This window comes from Lycium barbarum, chromosome 11 (assembly GCF_019175385.1).
Source record: "Lycium barbarum isolate Lr01 chromosome 11, ASM1917538v2, whole genome shotgun sequence".
Lineage (NCBI taxonomy): Eukaryota > Viridiplantae > Streptophyta > Magnoliopsida > Solanales > Solanaceae > Lycium > Lycium barbarum.
The window spans coordinates 93,749,246-93,768,443 of NC_083347.1; the positions used below are offsets into that span (position 1 = coordinate 93,749,246).

The 19,198-nt window shown below is 36.9% G+C and overlaps 1 protein-coding gene across 1 annotated transcript in view; it reads right to left on the reverse strand.

The window, feature by feature from the left end:
- The window catches only part of LOC132616652 (AUGMIN subunit 5), a 29,010-nt gene extending 18,994 nt beyond the window's left edge, over positions 1 to 10,016 (reverse strand). Inside the window, exons 1-4 of the mRNA XM_060331205.1 lie at positions 9,197 to 10,016; positions 5,787 to 6,323; positions 982 to 1,123; positions 442 to 618 (exon numbers count right to left, since the gene is read on the reverse strand). Coding sequence (XP_060187188.1) covers positions 442 to 618; positions 982 to 1,123; positions 5,787 to 6,323; positions 9,197 to 9,681 — 1,341 coding nt within the window. The 5' untranslated portion in view covers positions 9,682 to 10,016. The remainder of the gene's footprint in view (positions 1 to 441; positions 619 to 981; positions 1,124 to 5,786; positions 6,324 to 9,196) is intronic.
- Between the last annotated feature and the right edge of the window lie 9,182 nt (positions 10,017 to 19,198).

Below are 19,198 nucleotides of genomic sequence, written 5' to 3' on the forward strand. Positions count from 1 at the left end.
CCCGGAGACTTCTCTATCCTCTGTCTTTATTATTCCTATTCTCAGACAGATACTTATTTTAAGACTTGTACTTCCTAGACATTTGTACTTAGGTGCTCTTGTACTATTCAGACCAGATTCAAGGGTTGCATATTTAGCTTCCGCACTATTATCTATTTATGATTTTAGACTTCTATTACTTCTTATTTACTATTTATGTTGTTTGGATGATTGAGTAAAGGACGGGCTCGCCTACCAGGTGGGAAAGGGTAGGTGCCCGCACGATCAGTGATTTGGGTCCTGACACTAAGCCTTTTAAAAAGAACACAATTCGATTGATAGTTGCCAGGGCATAAGTTCAGGATGTTCTCCAAAGAAATACAGAAAGGTGTGGCATCTTATTTTACCACAGGTCCACAGCCTAGACAGTATTTTAAAGTTTAAATGAGAGAAAAGTCAAACCTCAAGTTGCCTAAGGCTGCTCATACTCTTTGATGTTCCTCCAATTACTAGTGACTGTGAAGAGAGTGCATCACCAGTTCCTTGCAGACGCTTTAAAAGCTGTTGGCTCATATTTCTCGCCTCTGCGGCTTTATTCAATGCATCTTCAGTAGCCATGAATTGCTGAACATGTGCTTTCTGCATAGGACAAAAAAAGCAGGCCGTTCAGAAAATATACCAAAATAACCAAATCTTCCTGCATTAAAAAAAAAAAAAATGAAAGGTCTTACATATGTAAACACAATTCCATATCTAACAATCAATTCATACCATCCATATCAGGTTGACAGGTGTGAAGGAAGTGCAATAGACAGGAAACACTCAACTAATAACCAAGTTAAATTGAAGATTCAATTCAGATCGAAGGGAGCAACAGTTTACGAAGAGTTCCGAAAGGGTTTTAAGAAAAAGAAAAAAAAAACCACAAAAAAGTCCAAGGAACTTTGCGAAAGTAACAATTTGAAGGTGGCAAACTATTATAAGGAATGAAATAAAAAGGACCTGTCTCTCAAGAAGTTGATTTTGACTCCCTTTTGAAGGCGTATCACCTCCAATTTTCCCATTGCCATAAAGCTGATAGTGTAAAGGTGATGTTACATCAGGAGAAGAGGCATCCATTACTCTCTCATTCTCATACTTGTACCTGTTTCGAAGGGTAAAATTGACATCAATGAATAGGTGCATCATCATGCCACAATTATCATAAACTGAGTTCATGCAGATAAAACAAAAACCAAGTGGAAGCAAAAGGCCTCCATCCCTTTCAAATCGGTTGCCTTGTCGGAAATTACATGTTTTATAAAATACATAAATTGAATTAGTTTTTCCGGCAGTGAACAGTAACTCGACAGTGAACAGTACTCGGACGTTGAACAGTGTTTTCCGGCGGCGACCAGGTTCAGTTCAACTGGAGTTGGTACCTCCGGTTGCCATATCCATTATTTGTTTATACACTTGTAGTTACATTTTGCTGACTTTAGACCTTTGAATAATTTATTAGTTCATACTCATTTTCGTGGCTTTGGTTAGTGATGGTAGACTAGGGTCATGTTCTCGTTCGGGGACGGGGGCGAGGGTTAGGAGGAGTAAGTGGGTTAAAGGAGCGTCTAGGTTAAGAGTAGGTTCTTGGAACATTGGGACGTTAATGGGGAAGTCCATAGAGCTAGTTAAGATTCTTAAGAAGAGGAAGATTAATATAGCTTGTGTCCAAGAGACCAAATGGGTAGGTCCTAAAGCTAAGGAGGTAGACGGGTATAAGCTTTGGTTCTCTGGTAGGTCGAAGTATAGGAATGGGGTAGGCATTTTAGTAGATAGTGAATTAAGAGATCAGGTGGTAGAGGTTAAGAGACTCGCTGATAGGATCATGTCGATTAAGGTGGTCGTTGAAGGGCTCACTTTGAACATTATTAGTGCATATGCGCCGCAAGAGGGCTTAGGCGAGGAGGAGAAGAGGAGCTTTTGGGAGGATTTGGACGAGTTAGTGGGAGGCATACCGCCTACTGAAAAGCTATTCGTGGGAGGTGATTTCAATGGGCACATCGGGTCTATTTCGGGAGGTTATGATGATGTGCATTGAGGCTTTGGCTTCAGGGACAGGAATGGAGGAGGAGTCTCACTTTTGGATTTTGCAAGAGCATTTGGGTTGGTGATAGCCAATTCGAGTTTTCCAAAGAAGGAAGAGCACTTGGTAACCTTCCGTAGTTCGGTGGCTAAGACTCAGATAGACTTTTTACTCCTTAGGAAGGATGATAAAGGTCTGTGCAAAGACTGTAAGGTCATTCCGAGCGACAACCTTACAACCCGACATAAGCTCTTGGTGATGGATTTAGGGATCAAGATGACGAGGAAGAAGAGGGTCGTGGATGACCGACCTAGGATCAAATGGGGGAGTTTGACCACGACTAGTGCCCTGGAGATGGGAGAGAAATTGAAGAATATGGGGGCCTGGGATAGTAGTGGGGATGCGACTAGTATGTGGGATAGAACGGCTAGTTGCATTAAGGTAGCAAGGGAAGTGTTGGGGGTCTCAACAGGTAGTCGTGGTCAGCATCGAGGGGACTGGTGGTGGAATGGAGAAGTTCAAGGGAAGGTGGAAGCAAAGAAGGTGGCGTATGCGAAGTTGATAAAAAGCAAGGATGAGGTGGAGAAGTGGAAGAATAGGGAACTTTATAAGATGGCGAGGAAGGAGGCGAAGTTGGCGGTTTCGACGGCAAAAACGGCAGCTTTTGAACGCCTTTATGCTGAACTAGAGGAGAAAGGAGGGGATCAGAAATTGTTCAGGCTAGCCAAGGCGAGGGAGAGAAAGGCACGTGATGTGGATCAAGTGAAGTGCATCAAGGACGAGCATGGCAAAGTATTGGTAGAGGAGACTCTCATTAGACGGAGATGGCAATCATACTTTCACAAACTCTTGAATGAAGAAGGGGACAGAGACATTGTGTTGGGAGATTTAGAACATTCAGGAAGGCGTCACGATTTTGGGTATTGCAGGAGTATTAAGGTTGAGGAGGTTAAGGGTGATGTTCGTAGGATGCGCAGGGGAAGAGCGACCGGACCTGACGAGATTCCTGGGGAATTTTGGAAGAGCGCGGGCCCGGCAGGTTTGGAGTGGCTGACTAGGTTGTTTAATGTCATCTTTAAGACGGCAATGATGCCCGAAGAATGGAGGTCGAGTGTAATGATACCTCTATACAAGAACAAGGGAAATATCCAGAGTTGCAACAACTATAGAGGTATCAAGCTGCTAAGCCATACTATGAAAGGGTGGTGGAGATGAGGGTGAGGAGAGGCGTGTCTATTTCAGAGAACTAGTTCGGATTCATGCCGGGACGCTCAACTACTGAAGCCATCCATCTTGTGAGGAGACTGGTGGAGCAGTATAGAGAGAGAAAGAGGGACTTACACATGGTATTCATCGACCTAGAAAAGGCTTACGATCAAGTTCCAAGAGAGATCCTATGGAGATGCCTTGAGGCTAAAGGTGTACCTGTGGCGTACACTAGGATGATCAAGGACATGTATGAGGGAGCCAAAACCATGTAAGGACAGTAGAAGGAGACTCAGAGCACTTTCCAGTTGTGATGGGGTTGCATCAAGGATCAGCTCTTAGGCCGTTTTTATTTGCCTTGGTGATAGATGGATTGACGCGGCAAATTCAAGGTGAGGTGCCATGGTGTATGCTTTTCGCGAATGACATAGTCCTGATCGACGAGACTCGTAGCAGAGTTAACGCTAAGCTAGAGGGTTGGAGACATACTCTGGAGTCTAAAGGGTTTAAGCTGAGTAGGACCAAGACAGAGTACTTAGAGTGCAAGTTCAGTGAAGCACCTCAAGAGGCTGGCTTGGAAGTGAGGCTTGGTACCCAGGCCATCCAGAAGAAAAGTAGTTTCAAGTATCTTGGGTCTATTATGCAAGGCAACGGGGAGATTGACGATGATGTCACATATCGTATTGGGGCAGGGTGGAGGACATGGAGGCTCGCTTCCGGAGTGCTATGTGACAAGAAGGTGCCACCACAACTTAAGGGCAAGTTCTACAAAGTGGTGGTTAGACCGACTATGTTGTATGGGGCGGAGTGTTGGCCAGTTAAGATCTCTCACATTCAAAAGATGAATGTTGCCGAGATGAGAATGTTGAGATGGATGTGTAGCCACACCAAGAGTGACAGGATTAGGAATGAGGATATTCGGGACAAGGTGGGAGTGGCCTCGGTGGAAGACAAGATGCGGGAAGCGAGATTGAGATGGTTTGGACATGTGAAGAGGAGACACAGATGCCCCAGTGCGGAGGTATGAGAGGTTGGCCATGGATGGTTTCAAACGAGGTAGGGGTAGGCCGAATAAGTATTAGGGAGAGGTAATTAGACACGACATGGCGCAGTTACAACTTACCGAGGACATGACCTTAGATAGGAGGGTTTGGAGGACCCAGATTAGGGTAGAAGGTAGTAGATAGTCTCATTATTCTTCCTTATTAGTAGTCGCATTATTGCAGTATAATTTCTTGTGCTCTAATTTCTGCTATTATCTGTTATTTCTTGTGCTTTGATTATCCTATTTTATCTGTGTCGCTTTCGTTATTTGCATTTCCATATCGCTTTGAATCTCTTAGCCTTATCTGACCTCTTTTTATGCTTTTTATTGAGCCGAGGGTCTTTCGGAAACAGCCGTCCTACCTCGGTAGGAGTAAGGTCTGCGTACACTCTACCCTCCCCAGACCCCACGTTGTGGGATTTCACTGGGTTGTTGTTGTTGTTGTCGTTGTTGTTGAATTAGTTTTTTTTTTGTTATAAAGATGGTAGGATAAATTTTATTAACGAAGTACCAAGCTGGTACACAAATTACAGCAGAAAGAAAAACTCGGACACATAAATTGAATTAGTTTACCTTTTCATTTCATCAATTATTCAAGTACTTGTATTGTATTACTTTGGGTTAAGAGTTAAGACATCGGGCTAGCGATCCCACACACCTTCTATAGCTGGTCATATATGCCACATAGCAGATAGTGACTCTAAATTATTGAGTGCTTAACGGATAAGATGGTTGGTCGATGCACTGCATCAGGCGGGTCAGACAGGTGGCCAACGTAGAGAAGATGGGTAAGACATGTGGAACTACACTTCAAGACCAAAAAAATTGGATCAGCTACATGAATCTTTAGTATGCATTCTGCTCTCACATCCATCTAACTCTAATATTAAATGATTTATCTTGCAAGGCAACCCAGGGATCCTATAAATTAGATTTCTAATCTTGCACTGACCCCTAACGGGTATACAAGTCTAACCAGAATAAAAAAACACCACACAACTCCGAACCTAATATAAGCATAAGATCAACTAATTATAATTCTAACTAGTTTGTATCGACTATAGTTGGTATGAAGTATATCTCTGATTGATTTGCCTTTTGATATGTTAAAAAATATGAGGAAGTGCAACATCTAACCAATTAAACTAAAAAAAAGGGCAGCCCGGTGCACTAAGCTCCCGCTATGCGCGGGGTCCGGGGAAGGGCCGGACCACAAGGGTCTATTGTACGTAGCCTTAAATCTAACCAATTAAACTATTGGTCATAAATAATAAGAATCAGAATTCCCATTCCTGAAAGTGGACATGTATTTCCTATAGAAACAAAATTAACCAAATCAGGTAACAACTGAAAAAAGAAACTCGAAAGGAAAAATACGAGTTAAAGTAATTTCAGTTGTTCATTCATATTAGCTGAGAAAAGAGCGATCAGAAACCAAGGTAGATGGAATCCATAAATGTAAATTTAGAGATATTTCTAAGAAGATCAGATTACCTTAGAATCTCTGCATCAGCTCTAACGTCAACTTTCTCTGTTTCTCGAGTAATTGTAGTCTTCAGCTTTTGAGCATAGGCATTGATTGCCTGTAGCAACTGCGGAGGACTTTTCAGGCAACCTACAATTGCTTGTCTTACTTCATCGGGTAAATCACCATCAAGGTCAATACCCAACTTGGCAGCTTGTGACAGAGAATTCATATGGATTCCGTTTCCTTCATAAGCAGGAAAAGAGTTGCGAATCTTTTCAGCCATCTGCATAGCAAGACACTCACATGCCTTCCTGATATTTCTTTCCCAGGTTGTTTCAATGAGAATGACATCTTCCGCACTTTTGGTTCCTTTAAAAGTTGAATAAACATCTTTCTCATTTGCCTGAAAAGTAGTAACCACCTCAGCAGAAGAATCAACACTAGACCGCTTAACATTCCTTGCTTGGTTAACATAATAACTTAGACGTTTATGGTACTCGGAAAATATTTTTGCAGCTTCATCACACTGTTGATCATAAGCCTCCAGCATTACTTGTTTATGTCTGCATTTAAAAGTATTAATATCAGCTGTACTTAATGCCACTCATGCTAACCAATCTAGACACAGGTTCTTGTTGCTTAGGGACAGAAAATGCCAAGTTTAAAAATGAAAAAAGGAATAATCCAACCCATTATTCCCGCCATCCACACCTTCAGTGAATCAGTTGTTATAGTTTAGAGTCAATGAAATTGGAGTGAATCAAAAGGTTAACTCGGATTCATATCATCAAAGTGAATCAAAACTTTAGAGTCGATGAAATTGGAGTGGGTATAGTTTATTATATATACACGTTTCCTTTCTTCTTTTTTTCTGGGTAATGTATACATGGTCCGAGCAGAATATAGTGGATTCAGTTAACTTCTAGAAGAGCTATATTTACCACAGTGAAATACCTCAGTTTTAGTGAACAGAAGTCCAGTTGGGTTCTTCTCTCCACAAAATGGTATTAGACAGGGAGATCCCTTATCTCCCTTTCTTTTTATCTTAGCAATTGAAGGTTACCAAAATGCTTGACAAAGCTAGCCAGCTGCAGTAGATTCAAGGTTTTAAGGTGGGCACATCATTAGGTGGTTGTAAAACAGTGTCTCATTTGCTATATGCCAGATGACGCATTGATAATTGTGAAGCAGACAGGTCACAAGTGCTATAACTCAACCTCACACTTCTTATCTTTGAAGCCATTTCTGGGCTACATATCAACATGTTAACTTATATACAGTAAAAGAAGGATACAGCTATCTTTGTACACAAAACCAGATTATAGAGTTTTGCCCATGGAAACTAATCTGGAAAACTAAGCTACCCCCAAAGATCAAATGTTTTGCTTGGACAGTCCTAAATGAAGCGTGTTCAACTCAAGACAACCTTAGTAGATGAAGGATTCAACTGGTGAACAGGTGCTACATGTGCTTAAACAACTCAGAGAGTATTAGTCACCTTTTTCCCAGTGTTATCAAAAGCGAAAAGCGCAAAAAAGCTCTAAGGTTAGCTGGGGCTTTAAGCGCAAAGCGCAAATAAAGCGTGGGCTTTAAAGAAAAAAAGCGCAATGGTGCAAAAATACAAATATATATATGTTTAGTCCAAGATTGATGATAATAAGCATGAATAACAAATATATGGACAAAGAAATTGTAAAAATATTACGATAAAGTGAAATATCAATCATCTAGTGTCACCTCTCCAAGAGAGGCTCATTGGCAAGGAAAAGTATGTCTTAGAGCCTTGATGATGACACTGAAGCGCACATAAAGCGAGGCGAAGCGCACATAAAGCGAGGCGAAGCGCTCAACATGTTTTGAGCCTCACTTCAGGGCTTAAGCGCGCCTTTGATAACACTGCTTTTTCCTACATTGCACTGTCGCAAAAGATCTGTGGAATATGTTCTATTCTCTCTTCGGTCTAAATTGGGTCGTGCCTTTTAGAGTCAAAGATACTTATGAACGTTGGTTTTCATGGAGAGTTAAAAGAGCCATCAAGAAAGTCTGGATCATGATGCCTGCAAGTATTTTTTGGTGTGTTTGGATTGAGAGAAACCGCAGATGTTTTGATGGGATATCATCTCCAAACCACTCACTAAAAGCTAGGTGTCTTCTTAAATTATTTAGCTAGAACAGTTAACTCCTGTAAATAGTTCAGTTTTTGAATTTTGTTGGCTCTCTGATTCTGAGAGTCTACCAGAAACAGTCTCTCTACCTCCCAAGGTAGGGATAAGGTCTGCGTACACTCTACCCTCGCAGAAAACAAGTAAAAAAAACCCACTTGTTTTCCAAGAAAACATTTTCCTTCATACCAAACACAAACAAGTAAAAAAAACCACTTGTTTTCCAAGAAAACATTTTCCTTCATACTAAACACACCCTTGAAGTAACATATTCTTTTATACATAAGCTCATCACAAGAATCAAAATAAAGAACAACACAAAGCTTGTAGTTGCTAAAAGATGAGAGATATTCAGTACTATTTAGAAATTATGCAATGTATGTTATTTAATACAACAAATCAGGCAGTCGATAAAAAGTTATCCCAGTATAACTGATCTCAGCATTACTAATACACTCTATTAGATATTATTCTTATACACCCTACCAAACGACCCCTTACAACTTTAAAATGAAGAATTGAAGTACGACTTTCTTCTATAAATAAGCTCATCACAAGAATCAAAATAAAGAACAATGTGAAGCTTGTATTTTCTAGTAGATGAGATATAATATTACAATAGGCTGATTCTAGTTTGAAGAACCTGTAGTTAGACCTCTCATCAAATTGCTGATATGTAACGACGGAAAACGATACAATCTATCAAAATGTTGCATCAATCAAAACAATACAGTACAACACAACACAATATAATACACGCATTACTCTCCTTCCTCCTAACATTTCCACTGCCATTTCCATTTTCATTATCTAATAATCCTATTTTATCTTTTAATATACTTCTTTTATAATAGCTCTACCCCGTACCCTACTTTTCTTGTAGGTTTAACCTTCAAATTACTGATGCACGACATTATATAATGATAAAAAACGATACAATAAAAAATACAATACAACACAATTCAATATAATACAATATAATACAATACATTATGAAACAATACGTAGCAACCATCCAAACAATATGTACTAACGAAACTGCAGTTAGACCTCTCGTCAAGCATGCGTTTACGCTCACCCTCTATAATAACTCTACCCCCTACCCTACTTTTCTTTATAATATTGTAGGTTTATCATTCCGATTGTTAATGTGTGACACTATGTAACAATGGAAAATGATACAATCTACCCAAATATTGTATTCATTAAAGCAATACATTATAATAACACATTATGAAACAATATGTAACAACCATCCAAACAAGCTGACGTACCTGCAGTTAGACCTCTCGTCAAGCATGCGTTTACGCTCACCCTCCTCCCTCGACACCTCCAACATTCTCGCCTTCAACTCTTTCCTTTGACGCCTCACTATCTGCCTTAGCCTTTCCACTTCTTTCTCAGCCAAATCTCTCTCTTGCAAAGCAAATTCCCTACTATTCTCACCACTCGACGACGCCCCCAAACCCGAACTACCGCTCTCCTTCCTCCTAACATTTCCATTATTACTACCATTATCGTCTCGACCGTGTACGAGGATATTACGGTGGACTTTTTCGACAGTTTTCTCAGATTTAACTCTATTTAAAAGAAAATTCCATATAGGTATCATGTTACCACGGCAAATTTTGCGAAGCGAATCGATTGTGGGCATTGTTGCTTTGCTTGAAGCTGCATATGAACCTAATGGTTGGTATCCCATTTCTTTTTGTAGCCATTCTAGTATTGCTTCTGGTTGTATGGACGACGATCCTGCCATATCAAAACCTAGGGTTTCCAATTTTCACAATAAATTGCAATTAATTGATTAACTACTCCAGTTTGAAATTAGGAATAGTTAATTGATTGATAGCCTCAAAACAAACTGATCCGAACTTGGAGATAAAAGCATAAGTTAAAAAGTATGTTTTAAAATGAATTTTGAATATAAATATTGACAGATCTGAAGAATGAGATTGATAATGGAAGGGTGGTTAGAGTAGAACTGTAGAATTAGTGTGGCTGCAAGGGATTTGTAGCTCACTCGAAGTGTACACAAATTGGGAAATTTGGAAAGGGCAGTGGATCCACACTCAAAAGACAAATTAGGCAAAGTTCAAAAATCAAAATAGAAGGTCCCGCGTCCTTTAAGGACTTGTTTGCCATCAGAATTTTTCACTTTTTCCGAAAAATTATTTCACTTTAATTTAAAAATCAACATTTGGCTATAAAAATACAAATACGACTTCTAGTTTAGCCACGAAAACTAAATATTTTTCACTTTATTTGGAATTCTAAAGTTGGAATTGGATTTTGGTTATAGTTTTTGCAATGAATATTTGGTTGTTTAAATGTATTAAAAGTGAAAAAAGTAAAAAAAAAATATATGAAAACAGGTTTTTTAAGTGTTTTTCAAATTTCAAAGCAATTGTCATAGCCAAACGCTGATTCAAAAAAAAAGTGAAAATAATTTTCGGGAAAAAGTGAAAAATTCTTGTGGTCAATTGTTAGAAAGTTTTTGAAAAATATTTTGAAAACAAATTCTCACATCCCCACCCTCAACACACCCAACACTCCATTTTACCAACAACAACATACCTAGTGTGATTTTTGGTTACTAAACATAAGAAAATAAGTAAGATACTCACTTATTTTTACTAGGAAACGTTTTCTAAAAAAGCATTTCTCATGAAAAATATTTTCCTTCATACAGAATACACCTAGAGCCTGTTTCAATTAGCCTATTGTAAATGACTTATAAGCTTTTAAGGATTTGTTTGGACAACCACGTTATAATTGGATTTGGTGCAATTACTAAAATAGTAATCTATATATATATATATATTATAAAGCTAGGGATGTGGCATCTCTCTATGGCCTCCATTCCTATTTATCTTTTTTCTCCATTTTTTGCATTTTTCTTCATTTTTATGCATAATATAAACTGCCTAAATGGCTCAACAAAAGCCTCAGAATATAAATGATGTAGTAAAGCTAGCCCACGTAGTAGTATCTTTAAGACACAATTACCTTCCCAAAAATAATTGTCAGGTGCATTGATATATATTGTAATTGCTCAATCTAAATTGTCTTAATTACACCTCCCTCTCTTCCTCTTCTATTGGTTTCTTCTCCAAAAATTGTAACCGTTGAAAGTTAGTATTTATAAGATAAAAACCCACTTGCCTACTACCAACAAATTCGTGTGTGAGATTTGTTACAAAAGAACCTGCTACATGAAGACTCGTGGTACCAGATCATTGTTTCGATTATGAAACTGTATTTTCAAGGTAATGATTTGTCCACTTATGTCCTCTTTTGGCTATTTTAGAAGTAGCATAGATATGTATTATGTAACGTTGTGGACAATGTTTTGAAAACGAAAAATTATGATCTTTGGTTTTATCTTTTGTGCATTTAGTTCATGAAATACTATGCACGTGCGCTTGCAATTGAAGTTTTAACTTTTATTTTGGGAAGAGTATTAAGGTAAAGAGTTGATGTTTTGTTGTATTTATACTTCGTTGAATTCAAACAATTCAACGTAAATGGACATTTTGAAAAAACTTATCTTTCTTGAAATGTGAGTCTCTTAAATGATCAAATACTGAAAATTAATTCAATTATGTATAGACTTAAGTTCCCTTTAGAAATACAGATATACTTTATTTATTCTTTTTACAAGGGTACTTTTGTTTTAGAGGCTGCACCAAGCAGGATCAAATATGCACAAGGCAAAAAGTCCGAACTTACTTTTTTAATAATTATCTAAAGAGTTGAGTAACTATATAAGAGAAAAATAGATATAATTTTTGGACAATCCAAACTATTATTAAATGGCGAGAGGTGAAGTATTTTTATGTTTCACAAAAAAAAATAAAAAATTATGCTATGTCATACTAATGGTACTGTTTGAAAAGAGTTAAGTATGTTAATTGAATTGCATCTATTTGTCATGAATGTTTACCTTCGTACCATATTGTTTCTTTCCATTTTTTGTCATTTTCTCATTTCGTAAACTAATGTATTCAATAGTTTAATATAAATTTAAAATTGATGAAAACTTTTCCAGGTTATAGTATCATGTGATTTGTATTTATTATATGTTCTCCGACAGAAAATCATTCCTATCAATTTGATCAAGGTGACTCCAGGAAACGAGAGCACTACCACTATTACTTTTGTAATATGATCTATTATGTGACACACTAATGCCCTTGGATATTTTAGTGGGATCAAATTAATTCAAAAACTCTACTTACAACCTCTAGACTTCTAGAGCCATTGCTTGCTGTAATCTTGGTTGGTGATGAAAAGTTCGGGAAAAATATAAAACTGATGAGGTTTATTGAAGACTACAAAGATCTTTAATATTTGAATATTAAAAAATAGTGTAGTTTATAAATTTGATTAGGTTTTTTATGACCACGCGAAGCGTGACCAAGTGGAAAATAGAATAATAAGGAATCCTTGAGGGAGTCATGAGCGGTAGGATGATGAGGATTGAGGACTGTAGCCCGCGGAAGGGCGAAGTAAGATTTAAGGAACTCCTTAAGGAAATATATGCGAGAAGATTTGAAGTTGAAACGGACTTTACCAGAGTACCCAGGTGGCTTATTAACTTTGTTCTGGTTATAATGGTTTGGATTATCTTTATTTCCAAGGCTAAGCACGGGAAAAGAAAAACTACACAAGGTATGCTTAATTAAATTTTTATTCTTTCCCTAGAAGGATGATATCTAAAATTTGCCAGCTCATCTTTTATATCTTTGTTAATGTTTTTAAGTCATGCGCGAAGCGCGGGCAAATTCACCGGTTAAACATAATTACCAAGACTTTGTGTGTCGTAATTACATTGTAATTAAGGCTGATTGCACAAGTGTAATTACATAGTTAGATCTTTTAAAAATAAAAGTTAATTTTCAAAACATAAAGGTTAATATATGATACTAAATTTATTTATTGCTATTCTAGATACGTATTATCTTTTGAAAATATAATATTAAATAGTTATATATTTGTAACTAATATTGTACAAAATAACTAATATATTAATAAATAATATTTAGTTGATCTAACTAATTAAAATTATAACTAAGCACACATTTTTCAAGAAAATCATGGACTACATCTTGATTTAAAATATAAAAAATTACCGCCATAATTTCATAAAATTGTTCAAATGTTTGATAAAATGTAATCAATTAATTCTGACATTACTTAGTATAAGTCAAGTTTGTCTATAACTTCACTTAACCAGAAAATCCAACTGTAATAACATCACTCTTTGTAAGACGAGTTTGTAGATTACTTGTTCTTTTTATGATTAGGAGGTATAATTTAAAAAGTATTCGTTAATTAATAACGGAGTAGTGGTTAATTGATTGGACAATAGACCCAAAACGAATTGATCAGAAATTGGAGATAGCATAAGTTAAAATTATGTTTCAAAATGAATTTTAAATACAATATCAACATAGATCTGGACAAAATTACAAATTGGAAAGGGCAATGGCAATTGGAACAAAGACAAACTAGTGAAAGTTTAAAATAGAAGGTCCCGCTCGAAAGCTACGTGGTACCAAATCTTTAGGCGTGCTTTATTGCCGCCCGGCCCGAGAAAAGCTCCAGTAAAATTCCAAATAAACCTGTTCTTTTTTCCTAAAAATGAAAACAAATAGTTGTACCCTGTTAATTCAAATTGAATAACTTTCAAACAGTTCAAAGAAAATTTTTTCAGCAATTTCATTTATTGAGCAGTCTTTTCTCCCTTATAATTTGTCTCATTTAAAATCGATTTGAATTCCTGTTTCTTTGTTCGGAGATCCTTTATCTTTGTTTAATTTTAAATCATTGGGTTTAGACATTATTTTGGTGCTTTTTAATTCTTTCAAAATGGCCGAAAAATACCCTTTTGCGGTTTCTACAAAAGAATCCTACTAGATGATGGGTTCCCGCGTGAAACACTTTGGATCAAAAAGTTTGAGCCTGTTTGGTTGCTTGAATTGGAGAATTAATCTCTCTTCCTTTTTTTTTTTGGGTAATTAAATATTTTTATTTTTTTAAAGTAATTATGTACAAATTTCAACTAGAAAAAGTTAATCTTGGACAACTGCCTCAAGTATAAGGAGGTCTTTGTATTTTGCACCCTTAGGGTCGTTTGATACGGAAACAAGTTATGTAGATATATACGGGGATTAGTTATACAGAAATTATTTTTTATCATGTGTTTGATTCACTATATTAAAATCGAATTTACTTCACATTAATTTTGCAAGCCTTGAGTAGTGTCATTTCCTTCGTGAGTTCTAGTTAGGGGTGGGCGTTCGGTTCTTCGGTTCGATTTTTCAAACTTCGGTTTGGTTGTTTCGGTTTCGTTTTTTTTAAAGTGGACACCGAACACCGCACCGAATTAATTCGGTTCGGTTCGATTTCGGTTTTTCTAATTCGCTTTTCTACTTGTAAAATGAACTTTCTTTAACAGACGGCATGCCATTAAGCTCCTCAATATTCTGCTTTCATTCTGCATTCACCTTCTAGCTGGCCCTATAACATTGTTCCTCAAATGATATGGAAAATTATGACCTGCTGTACATATCGTGATAAGCAACACTAAGCCACTAACAGTAGCCAACAATTCATTTTTTCTAGTGATGGGCAAAAAATCATTTTTTTTTCTAGTGATAAGCAACACTAATACAACAATGTCACTATGGAATATCCCAGCCTTCTGTTCTTCCCGATCGTTATTTACCAGACATCTAATTATGGGAGAACTGAGAGTGTCAAAAAGGAGGAACAGGAACTACGACAAAAAAAAAAAAATCAGTAGCAGCAGCCCACCCGAAAATTCACTCTATACATGCCCACCCGAAAATCTATACCCTCTATACACGCCGACCCGAAAATTCAATAATTGTGCCCTGCTTTTTTCTAGAACTGGAACAATAAAGCCAACAACATTAAAACACTAGCAGCCAAGTTGGCTGAAAAATCAGTAGCAGCAGCTAGCAGCAGCAAAACTAAACCATCAGGCTCAAAGCCTTCAACTTAAAACAATAACAACAGCCAGCCAGCATCAGCAAAACAACGCACAAGGCAAACACAAGCAACACAAATAACATAAGCTTAAAACAAGCAGCAGCCAAACTGCCAAACAACATAAATAAACAACACAAATGTCTTAAAATTTAGCTCCAAATACAAAAAATTAGCTGTCACAAACTATGTCTTAAATCCATTGTCTTAACACAAAACTAGCAATCACAATTCGGTCCGAAATTCACCAAATTCAAAAGACATGCTCAAATTTGAAGGCGAACTTTCCTCTCTTATTGACGCTCAAGACATTTCCCAATATGTTTCATCAAGGAACTTGTGTCATTCACTCTTAAATTATATTTAAGTATCATACCACATGTCAAGCACCTTAATTTACGCCCTTCTTCATTGTCTTGAACTACCGCAAAATATTACCAAACATGTGAACGAGCATTAGAAGGCATTGTTGAACTTGAACATAATAAAAAATAAGACAAAACCAAAAGTTAGAATATTACTTTCAAGGTAAAAGAATAGAAATACAAAATAAAATATTAAACTTACCACTAGTAGCAAATTGCAATCAAACTCCCTAAATCAAACATCAACAATGCAAGGATCTCTTCCACTATTTGCTATCTCTAAAGGAAATTTAATCAAATATGTCATACAACATAAATAAGTATATGATTTTTGCACTAAAAACCACAAAGAAATATAAAATCTTGCCAAGCTCAAGAGTCTCAAGATACTCCAAACTTTCTTCCATATTAACGGATTTAGTCTCCTCTATAAGCCAATCTTGGGCACAAATAAGAGATTGCCCACATTTAGGAGTCAATGAACTTCTAAATGGATCAAGAATACGTCCACCGGTACTAAATGCACATTCCGATGCCACACTAGAAGCCGGAATAGCCAACACATCACGAGCCAACTCTGAAAGAACAGGAAATCTAGGAGCATTTATTTTCCACCAATCTAAGACCTTAAAGTCAACACATTCATCTTCAGGCCCTTGTTCTTCACTAATGTATCTATCCAACTCCGATTTAGCACCCCTACATCCAGAATCTTCCTTTTGTTTCTTCAACTGAAGCTTAGTTCTCAAAGCTTTTGTTCTCAAAGAGGTGTCAGAACTAGAAGATACATCAGATGAGCATTGAGATGAAGAAGATGCAGATGGAGATGATTTATGATGAAATTCTCTTGAATAATTTTTTAGATACTCTCCAAACAAAGATTTCATATAATCATACACTCCTTTGCTTACTTTCTTTCCTACTTCCTCCCTAAATAGCTCTTCAAGCCCAAAGCTAACATACACACACTTTATTACGAGGATCCAACACGGAAGAAATAAAAATCATTTTGTTCATCTTTTCAGGATCACCCCAATACTTTTAAAACTTTTCTCTCATCCGCTCAGCCATTTTACTCAAATTAAGATCTTCACTTGCTAAACACACTTTCAAATGCACATCAAACTCACATATATCCTCAAAATGAACATTAGAAGTAACATAATGTGAACCTGAAACCTTTACGGTGAGCTCGTGAAATCTTTCAAGAAACTTTATCACATTCCTTACATTCACCCATTCATCAGATTGGAGAGGACCTGCAACACTTCCATCTTCAAGAACATGAGTAGAAAGATAATTATTAAAATTCTCATAAAAAAGATCAAACCTATCAAAGGCCTTCTCAAAGTGTTATGCCGTATCCAATATAAAGTAGGTGGAATTCCACCTAGTAGGCACATCTAGCTCTAATGTTTTAGAACAATCCACCCTTTGAACTTCACAACATTTCTTAAAGTGACTTCCTTTTGCCGAAGATGATCTAACATACCTCACCATTTGCCTAACACGTTTGACAGAAGCATCAATTTCCTTCAAACCTTCATGCACAATTAGATTAAGCATGTGTGCCATACATCTCACGTAAAGATGCTTACGATCCATTATATTAGTTCCCCATATATTTAACTGTTTAGACAATTCTCTAACTGTAACATCGTTGGAAGAAGCATTATCAATAGTAACAGAAAAAACCTTATCCAAGTTTCAATAAAGCAAACAATTACTAATAGCCTCTGCCATATGCTCACCCTTATGACTATTGATAGGGCAAAAATTCAGTATTTTTTTATGCAACATCCAATCTTTATCAATATAGTGAGCAGTCAAACACATATAATTAATTATTTTCAATGATGTCCATGTGTCAGTAGTAAGGCAGGTTTTTTATTTTGCTTCTCTAAAATTCTTCTTCAAATCTAGTCTCAATTCGCCATAAAGTTCATAACAATCTCTTGTTATTGTTCTATGGGAAGGAACTTGAAATAAAGGTTGGGCTACATTCATAAACTTCTTGAAGCCTTCCTTTTCTACAAAGCTAAATGTTAGTTCATCCGTAATTATCATCTCAACAAAAGCCCTCCTAATTAATTGTTGATCAAATTCCCAAAGCGGCTCATCCTTAGATGCAAAATTTATCTTTTTCTGAGTGCAAGTTTCAATCTTGGCTTTATATACTGGGCACCTCAAAGTTATATGTTGTCTCAATCTCGTTGTCCCATTTACAGTTGTATTAGTGGCATAAAGATTTTTACAATGTCTACACCTCGCTTTACCAATACCATTCGCAACAACCTTATCAAAATGATCCCAAACCGCTGATCTAGAACTTATTTCTTTTCTTTTCTTTGTTACCTAGGTCTGGGTGTCAAATGACTTGTCAATGTCATTGCTATCATCTATATTAGGTACGCTATCAGTTGAACCAGCCGCACTTAGTCTAGTTTCATCCGCCATCTATGAAAAATTAAAAAGAGAAACTATAAGATAGAAGCTCTATAGCAACATTTACTAGTTTCAAAGAAAAGAAATAGAGCTCTATAGCAGTAGAGTAGTTCAATAAACACTCAACAAAACCGAACAAGAAGCAGCAAATATGAAGTTATGCACCTAAAGAAAATCTAGCAATTACAGTATAAACAATTCTTGCCCAGATTTCTCCAAAACTACAAGAACAAATGTTATCTTCTTCTTTTCTTTAAAATTCTAAAGATACCCACTGATAATTTAAGAAAATTTAACACCCCATAATAAAGATTTAAACTTTACTGAAAAGGAAAAGAATTTGAAACAAATCCAACCCAATACTTACAAATTCAGTGATTCTTTATCCAAACCTAGTTAGGATTCGGTGAAAAAAGAAATTAAGGTTCAAACTTATGAAAAAAAAAGAACAATCAAACAAAGAAATTATAAGGAGAAAATGAAATTACCACCGTTGTTGGTGCCTAAGAACTCCCGCCGCCGTTGGTGTGAGGACTGAGGACTGTTAGGTGTGAGGAGTCGAACAGAGCAGTGTGAGGACTGTTAGGTGTGATCGTGTGAGGACTGAAGAGTCGAACTGTTAGGTTAGATGTGAGGTGGAGAGCAGAGGAAATGAAGTTAGGGTTGGTCCGTTGGATTTGGATAGCTGGTATACTAATTTGGGTCAGTTAGGGATGGGCTTGGATAGTTCATAGTTGGATATATTAAGTTGGGCCTTAGAAAGTGGAGTGGGCTGAGTGATCTGAGGGTGAGGGGTGTAAAAATTATTTACTAAATTTTTGGTTTAACCGAATATTGAAGAACCGGTGAACCGGAACCAGAACCGAACACCGAATTTGTTATTTAAACCGACCCGAAAAATCAAAAAACTGAAATAAGTTGGTCCGGTCTGTTTTTTCGGTTTTCGGTGTTTATGTCTACCCCTAGTTCTAGTCGAGGTAGAATTCTTGGGTTCTTGATTCTGGTGCAACTTTCCATATGTGTCCACATAAGAATTAGTTTGCCACTTACAAGCAGGTGAGTGGGACTGTCTACTTGTGTGATGATAATCTATTAGCGGTAAAGGAGATTGGTAACATCAGATTGAGAATGTTCAATGGCATTATCAGAAACATTGAGTGTTGTCATGTTCCTTGAATGAAGAGGAATTTAATTTCTCTTTCGACTTTGGATGATCAAGGGTATAAGTTTCACTTAGAGAATGAGACACTTAAAGTGTGCAAAGGCTCCATGGTGCTCAGAAGGGTAAGTTGCATTCTAGTATATATTATGTTCAAGCTAGTGTAGTTGAAGGAGAAGTAGTTGTAGCTTTTGGAAAAAGTGATTTGAATCAGTCTCAGTTGTGTCACTTGCGACTTGGTCATATGAGTGAGAAGGGATTGTCTTTGTTGGGCATGCAAATTTTCTGGA